At 36.7% G+C, this 18,829-nt stretch overlaps 1 protein-coding gene across 2 annotated transcripts; it reads right to left on the reverse strand.

The window, feature by feature from the left end:
- Positions 1–2,186: 2,186 nt before the first annotated feature.
- wasf3a (WASP family member 3a) lies at positions 2,187–16,922 on the reverse strand. 2 transcript variants are annotated; one of them, XM_058776676.1, is made up of 9 exons: positions 16,835–16,922; positions 12,112–12,284; positions 11,393–11,527; positions 7,750–7,903; positions 7,549–7,666; positions 6,457–6,638; positions 5,781–6,068; positions 4,033–4,316; positions 2,187–2,919 (listed from the first exon to the last, which is right to left on the reverse strand). In XM_058776676.1, the coding sequence occupies exons 2-9, from the start codon at positions 12,242–12,244 to the stop codon at positions 2,762–2,764; spliced, it is 1,452 nt and encodes a 483-aa protein (XP_058632659.1). In that variant the 5' UTR covers positions 12,245–12,284; positions 16,835–16,922; the 3' UTR covers positions 2,187–2,761. The 2 variants fall into 2 exon arrangements, with proteins under 2 accessions (XP_058632659.1, XP_058632660.1); XM_058776677.1 differs by lacking the exon at positions 12,112–12,284 and having other exon boundaries at positions 16,835–16,890.
- Positions 16,923–18,829: the final 1,907 nt, after the last annotated feature.

Here is an 18,829-nt window from a genome sequence, read left to right on the forward strand (position 1 = left end):
TCTATAAAACCGATGCCCTGCTGAATTCACTGGCAGATGGCCACAATTAAGTATAGTCCTAGACTGAGGAGGCATTTCATGGGGCGGATGGGAGGACATGTCTCACATCCCCACGTGTTTTGCCTCAAGAGCAGAGCTAGTGCTCAGAAGCAAAGATGCCTTGCACTCCCTGGCAACGGTGGGAAAACAAAATGTCAGATCTGATCTGTCAAGTCTTTAAGCCCTCTTCTTCTGTCTGTCTTTCTCTTGTCTTTCGGGATTGTACTGCTGTATTGGTATAGGGATTAAGCTGAGTAGTAAAACAGTGATTTAATGAACTTTGCATGGCAGCATGCCGCACTTCAACCACTATCGCAAATAAGCAGGGCCAGTGGGAGATCGCTATGGGAACGCTTCTGAGCCATATGGAAACAGGGGCAAGGGCTTTTGAGGCTGTGGGTTTTTAATTCCACTAAAAAAAACAATTTCAAATACTTGAAAACAACAGAGTCGGAGTGTGAGAAAGAATGTTCTCAGGAAGAAAAAAACAGACAGACCACCAGGTGCTCTGTGTGTGTGATGCAGACAGTAAACAAAACAATGTAAGAAAGGAATGTATCCGCTCACCAGACTGTTTTTCATTTTGCCATGTAATCACAATAATGCTCAGCTTTTAATCAATTACACTGCAGATGACCGCATCGTTCAATCTAAATAGCTAGATTTAGAGTTGCTTGTTTCAGTTTGTATAATTTAATTCTCCTCTCAAGGATTAACAGATATTCTTTTAAGACATTTAATGAACAAATTCTTTTCTTCTTTTGTTAATGTGAAAAATCAAACTTGAACACAACCGACATGTAAAAAATGTTCCTTGCAAGATGTGAGACTCTTTTCAAACACATGCATAAAATGTCACAAAGCTTCCATCAGATGTACAACACCAAAAATATGTGAAGTATGTGACACGTCTAGAATTGTGAAAAAGTTTAGCACTAATGCCACTATTGTGGTCTGTTAACTTGTCCCATTCATGAGCCCTACAATGCACCCGACAGTGGGTTTGAATCATTAAAAGGTTGTAATCCCCCACCATTGTGTTCAGACAACGCTACGTTTTTAGGTCTTAAATCAGCAAGATCTTCAATAGGCAATATCCAGAATGCATTTCCTGACCTCTTCTTGTGTCATTTTAACAACCATACATTTAGCCCTTAACTAAGTGAAGTGAACTGAGGCGAAGTGATGAATGAATCCAGTCTAAATTGTGAAGAGATGTTTAAGTTGTTAAAAAACTGCCTCTTCAAAAAGATTTTAATTATTTATTTATTTATTATTATTATTATTATTATTTAAAGATATACTAAGCTCTACCTAGCGTCCTATACCATTTCATGTAGACCACTAAAATCATATCAGTCTCTTAAGAATGATAAGAATAACTTCTTGAAGTCAAGGTATCAAACAAGTCACATGAATAAACCAAGATTTACAACACAATTAGAGCTGTCAAAGTTGTCAAACATATTAACAGCTGAATGCAATAGTCTAGCAGTACAACAGCTTATCACTGGGGTAGTGCCCTAAAATGGGAAACTCTGTACCTTATCTCTAAAATCTCTAAAAAGTGCATATTAGTACCTTAGATTATATGTATGTACTTAAAGTATGTGGTATTAGTGTATGCATTTTTAACTTGAATGTGCAATGCTTCCAGTTTCAGCAGCTTCTAGTTATTTTAGCTTTACAAAAATGTTGCAAACTGGTATTTGTTATGAAATTATTCATCATTAACCCACCACTGTGTTGCACAAATAACTGCACTTTCTTAGTCTTATAGTTATTTAACTACATCAGTAGTATATGTATATTTTATATATATACATATATATTTTATATATATATTTTTTTTCAGTTCAGCCATTTAGTAATATTAATTCTTTATCATTTTCTGTCCTGAAGGTTTTTTTTTTTTTTTTCATCTTTCTAGATTTCTTGAGTTTAGAAAGTCTATATCTGGTGGTCAGCAGTGTTACAGCCAGTTATTAGCCCAAGAGATTTAAATTTGTAATCACTCAATAAACATTTCACTTTGGCATAAATGAGAGAGAAGTTAATCTGCAATTCTATAACACTTTATGAAGACATTATAATAGTATTAAATTCTGTCATATTCTGCTTAAATTCTGTCATGCTCTGAATTCGTTTGTTAATCACTCTGAAAAAAATAATTTATTTAACTGCAATAAAATGCCATGAAATTTGGATGGAGAGAGAGCAACAGTCATTCACACAGGATTTTTTCACACAATAATTTCTTGGTACAAGCTGAGGAAAAGAGGTAATAGAAAAATAAAGCAATACATAAACATATATTGCATTAGCAGATTATTCAACTGAAAGAATATTAAAATAATAAAAACAGATAATACTGCAGCAACACCTTTGCAGATCACGTTCATTTCTTACAATACATGATTGCTTACTCTCTAGATTTTTAATTGATAAATTCTGAATTGTCTGTACAGATGGTTTGCAAATTTGAACAGAAAGTGTTTTCAAATGAACGCTTTAAACATCTCCTTTCTGTAACTTGAATATTTGTTTGGTTTGAGTGCATAAGAGACTGCTTTAGTTTCTTAAGGTCTATATTACATAAACATTCTTTGAGAAATTAACATCATTTTCAATGATCAACTATATGTAGGTATCTGAAGATGAATGTACTTTCATACTTATGAGGAAGGTCTCTATCTACTCTTGTGTGTGTGGTTGACTATAATCAGTCAGACCATTCATTCTCATCGAGTTCTGAGTCGTCTTCTGAGTCGCTATACTCCACTGCAATGCGGCGAGAGAGTATAGTAGCCACATCGTTCCCTACTGGCTCTCTTTTAGCCTGCTGTTCTTGTTGCTCCTGTACTTTCTTTAGTTGAATACCTGAACATATACACAAAAACACACATGTGAACACAAATAACACAAAATGCATGTTGTCGTTGGACACTCCTCAATCTTAACATAATAGCAGCTGTTGAGTTTTGACTAAACCACAAAAACAAAAATTATTTGAATGAATTATATGACTATATCAATTATATGACTATCAACATAGACACCTACAGTACAGTTACATGTAAGCTATATAAATATTACAATATTAAGTGAAATCAGGTCATAATCCAATTCAAATAATCCAAATGAAATTATGTACAGTATCATATATGAAAAAGAAGTGTGCCTAATTGTATTGAATGTGTGTTTGTAGTCTACTTCAAATATTAAAAGTATATTTTTAAAAATATGTACTTGAATTAAATGGTAACTTAAATGTACCTAAAATAAGTCAATTTTCATGACTGTTTCTTAAAACGCATACGTGTACGTTTAAAAATGCACTTTGTAATAATGTCAAATCAAAGGTTTTACTTTAAAGTTCATTTTTAATAATTACATTTACATAATATTTTGTAATGCTTTAAATAAGCAAACTTATTTTGATGTGTTGTCTAACATACATAAAGTACATGTGAAAACCGGAATGTGTTATTTGATATTACATTCAAAGGTAATATTTTTTTTAATGTACTAAATTGCAGCTTCATTATTATAAATATGTAATTACAAATATATTTAAATACATGTCAAGTATCATTGATAATGAACTATATTTTAGTGTACCATAAATGTTTGTCAATACATTTGGTAGCAAAGACAAAATAAGTAATTATGAAATTACAAATAAAGATGTAATTATGCCCTATTTAAGTTGGTCCAAAGACACTCTATAAAGTTCAGCTAATTGCATTTAATATAAATTAACACAATAATACATTTTCAGTTACAATTAACACATAACTAAGTGTCCAAAAACATTACATTCAGTTCACACTTAAAATACGTTATTTCCATAACTACTCATTTTAAAAGTATGCTGAAGTGTACTTCTCTTTTACAAGAGTGCACTGTACTGTGGTCATGTTAAAGTATGCCACCATGGACAACACTCTCCTGTTGATGTATACAAAATATGCACAAACACACTCCACTTACCCATGCGTATTGCTGAGAGCAGGTCACTGCGAGCGTCTGTGACAGGCTGCAGAGTTAGTCTCCGTCCCTCTCCAAGTGCTACAGAATGAGGAGGTACGGGAGGTGCTGGAGGAGGAGGTGGACCTTCAGGAGGTGGCACAGGTGGAAGAGGATACTGTAAGGCTGATGTGATCGGTCCAGAATGAGGAGTAGCTGGAGGTGAGGCAAAAGCCGTCTGTGCAGATGGAATGACGGGACCCACTGGAGGGGGCGGCGGGCCTGAACTGGCATAGTACTCCATCATACTATAAGAGAGAAAGAGAGAGCATGAGAAACCTAGTTTTTGAAACCTCTACATGGTCACCAGCATATACTAGGCTTTTTACTATTGGCATGAAGTCTGATCCAATTTTTAGTGTTTTTTTGTCCAAGAACTGCCTACTTATGGGGTGGGCTCCCCTGAAATAGTTTATAAACCGGAATTAACCAAGAAAATTTGCAGAAATTTCAACTTCATAATAAGAACTTGTGTTAAAAAGTATCAAGTACCTATTATTTGACAGCCATAACTCCAAACTATCTTTCCAAAATCGAATTATCTTTCTCAAAAACGCTCACTGTATCATTCCTGTACTTTTAAAACAAAACTTAAGATTCCAGACTAACTTAAGATCCTGCTCCATATTCTTTTTAAGATCTGTAACGGACAAGGTGGCTCTTAATAATTATGAACATGGGCAAGTATTGTTGTGGGCAATACTTGGGTATTTTGTTCAAAGCCTATTTCATACTAGACATGCATGCACACAAGCAGTGCATGTTTTTTCTACGCCCATGTTAACAGGTTAGGGGTACAAGGGGTACTTATTAGGGAAATAATATACAGTACTTTAAAAGAAGTATAAAATTATTTTCAGATATATATAATAGCATGTTAATTGCAATCTAATGAAAATGTATTATAGTTTATATTTATGTTTAATGCAATTAGCTAAACTTTAGAGTGCTATTTTGAGCCAGTACATCTGTTACATGGTTAAAGTATACTGTCGAATACTGATGATCATTTATGCTAAACTGAAATATACTTTAATTGCCATTTCTATTGAAACTTGTATGTCATGTATTTAAATGTATTTGTTATTGCAATTTACTACATTTAAAATAAATTGACTTTAAAAGAAACATCAAATAACCCACTAAAGTTCAAATTGTTTTATGTACTTTGATTATAATGTAAATGTTCTGTAGTATATTAGTCAACATTTACACTGTAAAAAGTGATAAGTTGACTTAACTTAAAAAAATTGAGGAAACCCGTTGCCTTAAAATTATTAAGTATATAATAATTTTATTAATTTTTTTAATTAAGTGAACTTGACAATTCACTTAACTTATTTTTTTTAAGTATCATTTACTTAAAAATTTTAAGGCAACAGGTTTCCTAAATTTTTTAAGGTAAGTCAACTTATCACTTTTTACAGTGTAATCACAACAAAATGGTAATTAAAACAGAATTGTTTAATGTTTTAAAGTATATATATATATATATATATATATATATATATATATATATATATATATATATATATATATATATATAGTTTAAATTGTAGACTAATTTTATCATATGCTTATATGGTGTGTGTGTGTGTGTGAGAGGTGGGACACTATTGCACCACAGCAGACTATCAGCATTTTGATGCATTTTTCAACACAAAACTACAATATCTCATTTTTTTTAAAGAGTCCCACATGTTTGCTGTTACCCATAATCTGTTGGAGGAAGCGTGATGGTTCCATTGACTCCATTTTCAGGGGGTGGGTACTGTGGAGGTGTTGGATGTGTTCGAGCGAGTACACCCACTCTGTAACAAACATCAGCACCCACCCCCACTCCCACAGGCCCTCCAATGCTGTGGTACTCATGCTCTACCCCTCCATTTGCACTAGATGATGCTGTCTCCACAGGCATGAAGGGATGCGGCTGTGCATGAGCATGGCTGGCCCGTGCTTGAGCGTGACATGCTTGGACTGGGTAGTTGTTTGGATGTGGTCTGTTGAAATGATGATAAATACAATACATTGCAATAAAGATTTTTGACTAACTAAACCATAAGATATGTATATATTTCATTTATTTAAAATAATTATAAAATACTCAATACAAATATGAACTACTGAGCAAACGTTTGGAATAACTATGAAAATTGTGTATACCATGCCAGTGTGTATTTTGCATTGTGTGCCAGTACATTGCATTGTCCCTTTCACTATCTTTTAGTGCATTACTGTAGCCATTATTATTTTTACAAAGCCTGACTGATGAGCTGATTTTTTAAATTGTTATTGTTATTGCACAAATGCTATTTAAAACCGCAGACATTTTCTTTAACTTGTATTTATACCATAAGTGATAATTTTGTGAATTTAGAGCTGACAAACCTGCCATCCGGAGACAGCGAGCCCTCAGACGATACACCCCTCTGAAGTGAATGATAATGACGATGGTCCGGCCGCAGCTCCTTATCAAAAGCCATCATGTTCCATTCTTGTCTGCGGTTATGAGCCTTACGAACCTTTTTCACCTCACGGGGCAATGTACCATCAACACACCGCTTCTGCTCCTGTGTGAAAAAGAGTTTATGGAGGAGAGAAAGCGAGGACATACTGAAGATGATTTGTATGTTAGCTTGAAAGAAAACGTTTTTCTGAAAATTACTTCTGAGCAATACATTTTTCATCTGGCAGAAAATAAACTGTGAATAGGTCAAATAGGTAAAAGTCCTTAAAAGCAATAGTTTAACCCCCCAAAAAAATTCTCAGGCCCATCGAAGATGAAGACAGAGTTTGTTTCTTCATCGAAACAGATTTGGAGAAAAATAAAAACTGCGTGTTTGTAAGAAACAAATCCATCATTAAGATGTTTTTAACTTCAAATCATTGCATCCGGCTAAAATTTGAGTCCTATAACCATAATATTGCTTTCTCTAGAGAAAAAAATTGTCTCATGTAAATCATGATATGTACAGATCGAGTACTGTTTACAAGAGGATGTCTGTTGATTTTGATGTGAGAGGGCAACAAGAAATAAACTTCACTGGAGGAAGTGTTATTATGGATTATGAACTTGTATTTTGGAAAGAAGCGATGGTTTAAAGTTAAAATGCCTTGATGGATTTGTCTATTACAAACACACATCTTTTCAGTTCACAAGATGCTAACTGATGGACTAGAGTTGTGTGGATTACTTGTGGATTATCGTGATGTTTTTATCTGCTGTTTGGACTCTCATTCTGACGGCACCCATTCACTGCAGAGGATCCATTGGTGAACAAGTGATGTAATGCAATTTTTTTCAAAATTTGTTCTGATGAAGAAATAAACTCATCTATATCCTTGATGGCTTGGGGATGAGTACATTTTCATTTGTAGGTGAACTATTCCTTTAAGTCCTTTAATGCAAGCCTAACTACTTTAGCCAGAATGTTACCAGATTTATAGATGGAAAAACATTTACAATAGTAATTATTTTACCCTATGTTTTCTCTTCTCTTTTCTCTTGTCCTCTGTGTCTTGAAGCATTTTTTCCTTCCACAAGTCAAAGAAATATGAGGGGTCTGTGTAGAACTTAATTCCATCAATATGGTCATCCCTAGATAAAACAAAAACATATTTATTAACCTATAATGCATCTTGAAGAAGAAGAAGAAGAAGAAAGCATAAACACACACACACCTGTAGGCAGAGAGTATATTCAGAGGTGGTGGTTTGTCGCTGGTGTTGTACATCTCTGTGATGGGGTTTGGAATGCTGCTCTTTGTTACCACCTGCTGGTCTTGAACTGTAGAGCTCTTAAAGGCTTTACGCATATTAATATCCTGGAGTGAAACTGTGGCAAAAATAAAACAGAGAGATTATTACACAGGGTACATCAACTATCTCTCCGCACTCCACAGATTTTTTCCAAATTCCCAAACCAACATTTGCAAAAATGTAATATAATTTGGTTTAACAATTTGTGTTATTGAAGTTCCATTAAACAAATTAACCATGTTTAAATCAATTCCACGTTTTTTTTTTAAATGGCAGAAAAAAAGAAAATTAACTCTGGGCCTATCATTTCTGTATCATGTAGCTAATCAGTGGTTTTGAGTTTGATATTGTTTTGTTGGCCTTGATGTGTCATTTTTGTCACAATCCCCAGTCACCAGCGCCTGTCACCACAGAACTACATTTCCCAGCATCCCTCCTGGTTCCCATCTTGTACTCACCTTGAATACTTACAGTCTTCTGCCTCTTCACTGAGACTTTCCTCTCTGACTGTTCAAAGCTTTGAGAGTGTCAAAAACAGTGCCATCTGGTGGCTCGTAAAAAACAAAGCAGCAAAAAGCCTATGAAAGAAGCCCCCTAGGACAAAGCACCCATATGAACTGCATTTGGCAAATATTTTATTTTCCTAAAATAATTTGTATTCTTCATATTACTTGTGTGACTGGGTATTTAAAAATATAATTTAAGGTAAGAATATAATACTCGTAAGGTAAGATCTGTGGGTTCGAACATTCCAACATGCAAAGTGTGGACTGTGTGCGGACTGAAAGTATGGCTTTGTTTGTCATTGATCACATGATTTCTACGTTAACAACACAAGCCTCGGCTCAAGGCTTCGTCAGGCACACCCATTTATTCTCAACACAAATGAATGTCACATCACTAGTTACACCAGACAGCACCTGCAAAAAAAAAAAAGGTATTGTTATTCACCTAGTTACATTTCTCAAATCATTCTATGAACTTATTTACTTAACCTGCTTGCATCACTTTCTGACATTCCTGCTAATAAAGATCTGGTTGTACGTTACCTCTGTGTCGTCTTCTTCCGTTATTGTGACAGAATACCAGATCATAACATCTACCATAGACATCATATAATTTGACCCAGCAAATTTACTCATCTCCATTCCACAAGATGGTCGGTCCAATTGAAGATTATGTTGAAGAATTTCTTGATTTTTTCAGCTTGGTTCCATGAAATGAGTGAACCTTGAAGACAATCTTCTGAAGCGGATTAGATGGTAATCTTTATCAACAGATGCCGGCGTCCAATTACCACCTGTCCTTTGGAGAGCTATATTGATTATGCTCTGTGGCTAAGTGGTTCATCCTTCACTGTGCTGAGAGGTTACTGTCTGCCATGTGGATAAAACCAACGCCAGCTGCCCTCCTCTCGACTATGCAATGGGCTTCCAATACCATCACAGCAAGTGTTCTGGTGTTTCTTCGGGTGAAGAAAACTGTCTCAAACAGAGCGGACCTGACAGCAAAGCTAGTGGACCCACCTATCTTATCCATAAAGTCTCAGTCCACAGTCTGCTCCAGTTACTGTGAACCAGTACGTTTATTGTGAGTCTTTATAAGCATTCCCCCCAGACCAAGAGTCCACTCCAGAGTTCAGCCTGGAATCCGTTTGTTTTCCAGAACTCAACCAGGAGCCCATTCAATTCCCCGCACACAGTCAGGAGCTTGCACTCGTCCCAGAGCTCAGCACAGTACCTGTTCTACCGCCAGAATCTTTAACCAACATGGTCATCAAGTCAGTGTCTCCCACTATAATGAATGCTATGCCTGAGTCTCCTGAATCATGCCAGTCCTTAGCTAGATAAGTTCTAAGCCAGTAAGCCGGTTCTAAGCCTAGAGCTAAGACCCTTCCACCACTGATTGATCTCCCTGTTATTGCAGTGACATAATGTGTGTTTGGGCTGCAGACTGCTTTCTCACTCGTATCGAAGTGGAGGTGTTCGATCCCAAGTTTCCTGTGTGTCATAAAGCGACCACTGCTTCCAGAGTTTCCTGTCAATGTTCCTTCACAGCCATGGATGCCACCTTTGAACTCTCTATTTGTGTTTCATTAGGTTTGCTGAAATCAACCCTTCAGTCAGTCAGTCAGCTGGCCCCCAGACACCCCGTACTCAGCCGGCACTCTAGACGCCCGTCTCTCATCCAGCACTCCAGACTCGGCTGTGGTGGTCTTCGGCTCCACCTTCGAGATCTTCAGTTCCACCATGGTGATCTCTTGCTCTGATGGATCCACCTGCACCTCCATGGTGGTCTCCAGCTCCACTTGACGTGGTGGTTCTCAGCTCTGCTGAAGGGGTCTTCAGTCCTGTCTGCTCTGCCCCGGTGGTCTTTAGCGCCATCGGCTCTGCTATGGTGGTCTTCTGATCTGCTGTGGGGGTCTTCACTCCCGTCAACTCCACCCTGGCTTCCTGCTCGGCCAGCTCTGCCCTAGCTCATCCTGTCTTGGTTTCTTCCTCCTTCCACTCCCCAGTGGGACTTATTTTGGCACCTTCTGGGAGGTGTATGTTACAATCCCCAGTCACCAGCCCTGTCACCACAGAACTACATTTCTCAGCATCCCTCCAGGTTCCCACCTGCACTCAGTCCGTCATCACCACACCTGCCACCTCATCAAGACACACAAGACACACTCATTCTCCACTTCACCTTTGTCTGGACTCGTTGTTCCCAATGTAGCTACTTCCCAGTCTACTCACCTTGTATTACTTACCTGTCATCATCCTGTCTTCAGTTTCCATCAGTCTTCTGTCTCTTCAGTTACACCAGCCAGCACCTGCATTGAAAGGGACTGTTGTTGGCGTCGATAGCCTCATGGTTAGTGCGGTGATACAGCCCAACTGTGCTCACGGTGACGCAAGTTCGATTCCCATCTTGAGGTCCTATGCCAATGCTGCTCCCCTCTCTCTACCCAGTGCTTTCCTGTCATCTCTTAACTGTCCTGTCTGAGTAATAAAGGAATAAAAACCCATAAATATAACTTTTAAAAAAGAAAGAAAGAAAGAAAGCGACTGTTATTCACCCAGCTAAGTTTCTCAAGTCATTTTATGAACTTGTTTACTCACCTGCATGGATCGCTTGAATTTCTGACATTCCTGCTAATAAAGACCTGGATGTACATTACCTCTGTGTCATCTTCTCCTGTTATTGTGACATATTTAAAGAAATATAACTAACAACGTACTGTATGAGGCATGTTATTGCTTACCACTAACAATTTTTAACCATCAATGATTTATATGCGCAGTCCAATGGTAATGGTGCAAATTTCATTAGAACTTAAAGAAATAACATACATGGAAAAAATAGTTCTTAAGATCAAAGACACCTTATTGTAGGAATTCTGGGAATATCAGATGAAAAGACCTCATCATGAAAAAAATATACCAAAGAAGGGGGATGCATGGGTCATTTTGACCCACATTCCTTATGCATGTTAGGTTTAGCCTGGAATATCCTGTTAAATATGCATCCCATGTCTGGTAAAGTGCATGTGATTTTTGACTTTTGACCTTTGACTGACCTTCCTCCACACTAGAGTCCAACTGAGTGACTTTGATTGCAAGACGATCTATACGGTCCTGTAGAGAATTAGCACGCAGGTAGAATGTATTGGCTTCATTAAAGAGCTCGCCAAACACATCCTCTGCATGCTTACCTGTAGTAGATGAGAAAGAAAGATGACCTTTTAAATAGTCATTTATTGAATGCTTTATCCAAAGCAGCTTACAGCACACTTATTAGGAAATTCCACTTAAAGCAAACTGCTCTGCACTCAAGGGCACAATAGTGGTTATTTCTCAGCTTTTATTTACAATCTTCAACTGTTATGTTTACACACTGATAATTTATTTGCATTCTCTAATCTACTGGAGAACTGCAACACACACACACACACAGGGGTTGATTGCTCTGTGCTTCATGGGATTACGCTTTAGAGTGTTTGCTGGGGAGCCAGTGAACAAAAAAAGCATTGTTATCCCATCTCATTTATTCAATTGATTTATAGTGTATTTGTGTAAAACAGAAGTGCATGCATATAGGTTCAAATAAATGATGAAATAAACTGAAATGTTACCCTGTGTTCTTCTCAGAACAAGATTGCTTTGCTTAAATGTCAGGTTGCACTTTTTTTTAATCTGTGATTTTATCATAACATTTACTTGCCCCGTATTTATTCTGGTTTAAAAATAAAAAATTTTTTTTTTTTTTGTCAAACTTATATAATAAAGTATGTCTTACTGAGGCTGCTAAGTTGGCGTATGATGGCAGAGAGAGTGTTGTTGGTCACACACTCCAGCTCATTGCTGATGGTCTCAGGTAAAGCTCCTCTACACAGGTGCCTGGGCTCAATGTTTCTTTTCACCAGTGGCATGACTTCACCTCAACACATGTATACAAACAAACCTCAGCACCTGTAAGGACACACAAACAGGATCACAATTAGACCAAATGTACTCCATCCATCGCACATCTTTCTCCATGTCACATTATACTAACAGACTAATAGGCTAAATATGTACACTACAAATTGGAAAAGTCCTATTATAAATCTGTTATATAAATTATATTAACTTGTCTTATATTAAGAACCTATGAATATAAGGCAATGATCATTACATAAAATCATGGGCTCAGCTGTTAAGTGGACAACCATGAAGACTATGAAGTAGGACCATGAAGAAGAGGAGGAAAAAATTATAACTATAGAACAACATCTATTATGGAACTATAGACATTCTACCAACACACAAAAATATCCCAAATTCTTTGTTTTACTATTGTTTTATTAAAACCTAAAAAATACCCAAAATACCCATTTTGTCAAATGTTTTGCTTAATAAGTGTGCTGTCTTCGAATTAATGCATTGATACTTAAATATTTGCATAAGTGGCTGAAGTGTCCAATATTGTGGTGGTCCCTGTATGTAGTTTTCTTATCAAAATGCTCTTTTGCTAGCTTTATATGTGGTCATGAATAAAATTTGTGTTTTGTTTATTTTAATTAAATAGTATCTAACTTGATGTTATAAATTTAAATTTAAATGGCTAAATGGTTAATGGTATATACTGATAGCTAGATTTATTTATTTGTTTACTTACATACTTAACCTGCTACCTCTTGTTTATTTCAGAAAGAATATACTTAATAATACACTTAAAATTTAAGTGCAGACCGAATGTAATATTTTTGACAATTAATTTTATGTTAATTGCAATTAAATGCATTAGTTTATAAATTAGTATGATAGATTTATATTATATGCAATATAGTTAGTCTAATTAGATCTTTTTTTGACCCAATTAAGGAGGAAGTGATGTGAAGTGAAGTGAAGTGAAGTGAAGTGAAGTGAAGTGAAGTGAAGTGAAGTGAAGTGAAGTGAAGTGCAGGATGCAGGATCACAGGGCTGGAGCCTAAATTAAAATATGCTTTAATGTAATTTCTATTACTTCTCTGTCATGTATTTAAATATATTAGTAATTATACATTTGTAATGGTGAAGTCACAATTCAGTACATTTAAAGGGGTCATATGATGTGATTTCAAGCTGTTTGTGCATAGATAAGATCCATGAAGTTGCAAAGACTAAAGTCTCAAAACCAAAGAGATATTCTTTATAAATGTTAAGACTCGACCACGCCCCCCTAAAACAGCTCCTTCAAACACGCCCCCCACATGTCTACGTCACGGTGTGGGGAGATTTGCAAAACACTGTCCAAATGTATACGCAAAGAAAGGGGGCGTGATTTGTATTCTCACTGTGGTATTGTTGCTGTTGCCCGCGCCATGTCCTGGAGACGCTGTGTTTCGTTGTGAAAATGAAAATACATTCTTTGGGCTTCCAAAAGAGGACACAACTAGAAATCAGTGGTTAAGTTGTATTTACAACACTGTTCCAGAACAGTTCAAACCAAATATTCGAGTGTGTGCATCACATTTTACGGAGGACTATTTCCTGAACCTGGGAGTAGCCTGCCAGCTGTGCTCAAAGACTGTTTCTATAAAGTGGGGCAATTCTTTGCAAGGACAGTCTGGTGCTTCTGACTCGCAGCCTGTAAGTATGTTTTCATATTTAAAGAATTTGTAATGGGTTTCATTGTTTTTATGTTGTCGTGCCGGGACACGGCATCACAATACGGTGAGGGGCGTAACATTTCCATCTCACGCTTGAGGTATCTCTTAAAGGGAGTGCTCATAATCTCAGCTTGTTACCTGTATAAAAGACAACCTGCCCACAGAAGCAATCAATCAATCAGATTCCAAACTCTCCACCATGGTCAAGACCAAAGAGCCGTCCAAGGATGTCAGGGACAAGATTGTAGACCTACACAAGGCTGGAATGGGCTACAAGACCATCGCCAAGCAGCTTGGTGAGAGGGTGACAACAGCTGGTGCGATTATTCGCAAATGGAAGAAACACAAAATAACTGTCAATCTCCCTCGGACTGGGGCTCCATGCAAGATCTCACCTCGTGAAGTTTCAATGGTCATGAGAACTACGGGAGGATCTTGTCAATGATCTCAAGGCAGCTGGGACCATAGTCACCAAAGAAAACAATTGGTAATACACTATGCCGTGAATGACTGAAATTCTGCAGCACCCGCAAGGTCCCCCTGCTCAAGAAAGCACATGTACAGGCCCGTCTGAAGTTTGCCAATGAACATCTGAATGATTCAGAGGAGAATTGGGTGAAAGTGTTGTGGTCAGATGAGTCCAAAATCGAGCTCTTTGGCATCAACTCAACTCGCCGTTTTGGAAGAGGAGAAATGGTGCCTATGACCCCAAAAACACCATCCCCACCGTCAAACATGGAGGTAGAAACATTATGCTTTGGGGGTGTTTTTCTGCTAAGGGGACAGGACAACTGCACCGCATCAAAGGGACGATGGACGGGGCCATGTACCGTCAGGGCCAGGGCATTGAAAATGGGTCGTGAATGGGTATTCCAGCATGACAATGACCCAAAACACACAACTAAGGCAACAAAGGAGTGGCTCAAGAAGAAGCACATTAAGGTCCTGGAGTGGCCTATCCATTCTCCAGACCTTAATCCCATTAGAAAATCTGTGGAGGGAGCTGAAGGTTCGAGTTGCCAAACGTCAGCCTCGAAACCTTAATGACTTGGAGAGCATCTGCAAAGAGGAGTGGGACAAAATCCAAACCTGGTGAGATGTGTCCAAACCTGGTGACCAACTACAAGAAACGTCTGACCTCTGTGATTGCCAACAAGGGTTTTGTCTCCAAGTACTGTTATGTTTTGTGAAGGGGTCAATTACTTATTTGACTCAATAAAATGCAAATCAATTTATACCTTTTTTGAAATGTGTTTTTCTGGATATTTTTGTTGTTATTCTGTCTCTCACTGTTCAAATAAACCTACCATTAAAATTATAGACTGATCATTTCTTTGTCAGTGGGCAAACGTACAAAATCAGCAGGGGATCAAATAATCCCCCCCCCCCCACTGTAAGTGTGTTAAACAGATGTGAAAGTATCTCTCTTTAAGTGCACTTAAATGGACAGTTCAACCAACTCACCCTGTTGAAGGTCAGTAAATGATGACAAAATTTTCATATTTGGGTGAATTATCTCTTTAATGGTCTTTTACTTATTTAATTTAATTAATATTACATTATTAGCAAGATTTGAAGCACACTATTAGTGCACGTTGAGTACAATTAAGTGCACTTCTTTTTCACAAAGGATCCCCTATCCTGTTAATATGTATATTCTATAAACACCTTTGAACATACTTCAAAGATTCCACATTATGTTCATTTCATTCTGTGGCCTACAATCCAGAAACGAGTAAGGTAACTGTATGTCACCAGAAGATTATACAGGGGGAGGTTGGTGATCCCAGCCTCTCAGGATTAAGTTATTAGACACACACACACACACACACACACACACACACACTGCACTGCTCTCTGGATTACACCGCTTTCACTCACATTAACTTCCATGACACATTTAAGAGCATTCATTCATATTCACAAGTTACTATTTAATGCATGGAACCAAGAATGTGTGTAGAAAACATTTTCAGGTAAAACTATTAAATCCACCACATCTCTAGCCAAGGGCCACCTTCCTGCAGAACTGTACTGAGGCATGTTTATTTCAATCATGGTTCAAGGTTTCCATTATTGGATATGTTTTATATATAATGCAAGTTTGAAATCACATTCCCTATCTCATTATAGCTAAATTTAGGTTTCGGGTTCCAGGAGAAGCTAAGAGCAAACATAATTGGTCAGCATCTCTCTGTTAGCTACCAATCAGGCAGGCAGGGTTGTGGAAATGTCCATTAACTCAAATGGAAATCAATGGCTCACTACTCAACAGTGCTCCATTTCACTAGTAAAAGCACTGAACATACATTATCACATTGTACTACATGACACTAATTATCTGTTAATGACTAAACAAATGAGAAAATAATATTTATAAGGTCTAAATTATTGAAGACCATGCTATATTTGACATAAAATTCTTATTTTTGAAAAAGTGCCATGGTAATAGTTAATAGTTGGTAAAAATTTTTTTTTTTTTTTAAGTAATTGGAGTATACCATGCCAACATCAACATCATACATATGATAACAATTCAGTACATTCATCAAAACATCACCATACCATCACAGTACCATGATACCACCACAGTAGGCTACTTTTTGGGAATTGGGAGTTGACTGAAACGCTGATTCACAACAAAGTTGAGGTTTTTACTGTGAATGTGCAGTAATTAATATAAGGTCTACCATTAATGATGCGATGCTACATTGAATAAGGAGGAGTGCACTAGACTGCACTAGAGTTTATTATAGGGGACTGTTTTAATACCTACGCTCTAAATAAACTAGATTTAGACAAATTTAAACAAACGTAAGATTAAATATATTATACTAATGAAGCATTTTGCAAAATTCTGAGCATGTATTTTAAAACATTTTCGCTTACCAAACGTGGCTTGAATGCAGATATAATGTTAGATGAAACGGTCCGTCTGTTTGCGCTGACATCAGAGCACAGTATTAGGGCGGGATTATGATGTTGATGGGCAGTTATGTGCACCAATCGCATTTCAGCATCTGGAACGTTCTTTTGGGATTAAAACTGTGAGAGCCAATGAGATTTGTCCATAATTGCAAACACGCAGTCATGGGTGGATAAGGAGAAGCGCCGGGTCGTAACGGGACAGTTTCAGGTGGGATGTAAACAGCCGAAGGTCCAATACACAAATTCTTTCGTTATAAAGTGCACACTCTGAAATATGTTTTCTTGAACTGTCTTAATAACTTTTTTCTTATTAATGTTACCATGATTGTTATAGTTATTTTACCAATCTTAGTATTTATAGGTCCTTGATTGTTTTATATTTTACCCTGCAGTAATAGCTGTGATGTTTGCACATACTGGATCTCTGACTCCTCCTCTTCATAATCACACAGAAGTCCAGATCAATATTTCAATGTCATTCAAATGTAGGGCAGAACTAAAGGTTAACACGTTAACAACCACAGCTTGTTGCAATAAACAACCTTTCACAAATATAAAAATATATATCTCTGATTTTAACTTGCATATTAATATTGTAAAACAGTGAATATTATAATGATTGTAAGGGAATTATCCATTAACTGTGATAGTCTCCCCTACAACGTTGCAACTTGGCCATTCCCCAAAACCCTTTATTTCAGAGAACAGACACTTTGTCCTTTATGAACTCTCATGGCCACATTTGTGTGGTTTCTTCCAGAGTTGCCTGTAGATCCTTTGATGGCACTGTGTGGTTTTTGGAGACTTTATCCCCAAACGAGAACGGTTCTTGGAGAAATTGTGGATTTTAAATTTCTTTCCAGCATCATCAGACTCACCCGTCTACTTCTAAGGGTCTCAGGATCATAATGGTGCCATGTAATTCAATATTTATGACCAACTAGGCAGTGTATTGATGTTTATAAAAAAGTGTGATCTTTCCTTTTAATGATGTTCTCTAATTTTGAAAATAATTATTTTGATTTTAGGCATTTGTTATAGTGAAAAATGTAGGGATATACTTTTTCCACACACTTCTGTTTAAAAAAAACATGGCGTAACACAATGTTCTTCGTCTAGGTGGCGCTGACATCAGATGCATTTATTTTAACAAGACTTTTCAAGCAAAATGTGAATTATATAAACAGTAAAACATTTAAGTACTTTTTGGTTCCTACATTTTGTGGAAAAACTTAATGTGATGAACTTACACCTGTGCTAATTCTTCAAGGACAACTGCGTGAACTTAGGAGAACTGACTTCTTGAGTTCATCTTAAAAACATAGAGGTTTTATATAGAGTGATTATAAGTCACTGCAAAAAGCAAAGACATTTTTTTTTTTTTTTTAAAGCTCTTTTGTTTAAGCTTTATAAAAGGCACAAGGCACATGGGGCAGCAGTGATAGCTGGAGAAGGACAAGTTGGCTTGGCTTCAGGAACAAACCACGTTTAAAGTAGTATTGACCATTAAAAACACAGAAGGAGCCATACTGACATGTAGCGACCTTTCTATATTGTGTTTTAATGAATTTGTTTACAACTGTGTTAACCTTCTTTTTTGTCAGCTAAACCCTCATGACCATACACATTTGTGAATAATTAACGATTGAATACTTTTATATAAGATAAATGTGTGCTGTTTTTAAGGTTTTAATTTGAAACATGAATTTTGTGAGTGGTAACACTTATAAAAATAATAATGCTACTGAATGTGATTTTTCTCATTATGAATAATTGATTACCAATTACAACATAAGAACAAGAGCAATAGTCTTTGAACATATGATCTCAAAGTAAGCAATTTTCTAATGAGTATTTGCCACTGGCATCTATAAACATATATTTTGGTACAAAATGCTTAAATTTATTTTGAAAATAAATACGTCTCTGATTTCAAACATTGAAACACTTTTATTA

The sequence above is a fragment of the Onychostoma macrolepis genome, chromosome 05, assembly GCF_012432095.1.
Source record: "Onychostoma macrolepis isolate SWU-2019 chromosome 05, ASM1243209v1, whole genome shotgun sequence".
In the NCBI taxonomy this organism is placed as follows: domain Eukaryota; kingdom Metazoa; phylum Chordata; class Actinopteri; order Cypriniformes; family Cyprinidae; genus Onychostoma; species Onychostoma macrolepis.

Bases quoted from the DNA above. Each gene is read 5' to 3' on its own strand.
- wasf3a (XM_058776676.1), bottom strand. From the start codon at position 12,244: ATGCCACTGGTGAAAAGAAACATTGAGCCCAGGCACCTGTGTAGAGGA. The intron at 7,667-7,749 runs GTGTGTGTGTGT...TGTTTTATCTAG, and splicing joins AATATACTCTCTGCCTACAG to GGATGACCATATTGATGGAA. The intron at 4,317-5,780 runs GTAACAGCAAAC...TCTCTCTTATAG, and splicing joins CTTCCTCCAACAGATTATGG to TATGATGGAGTACTATGCCA.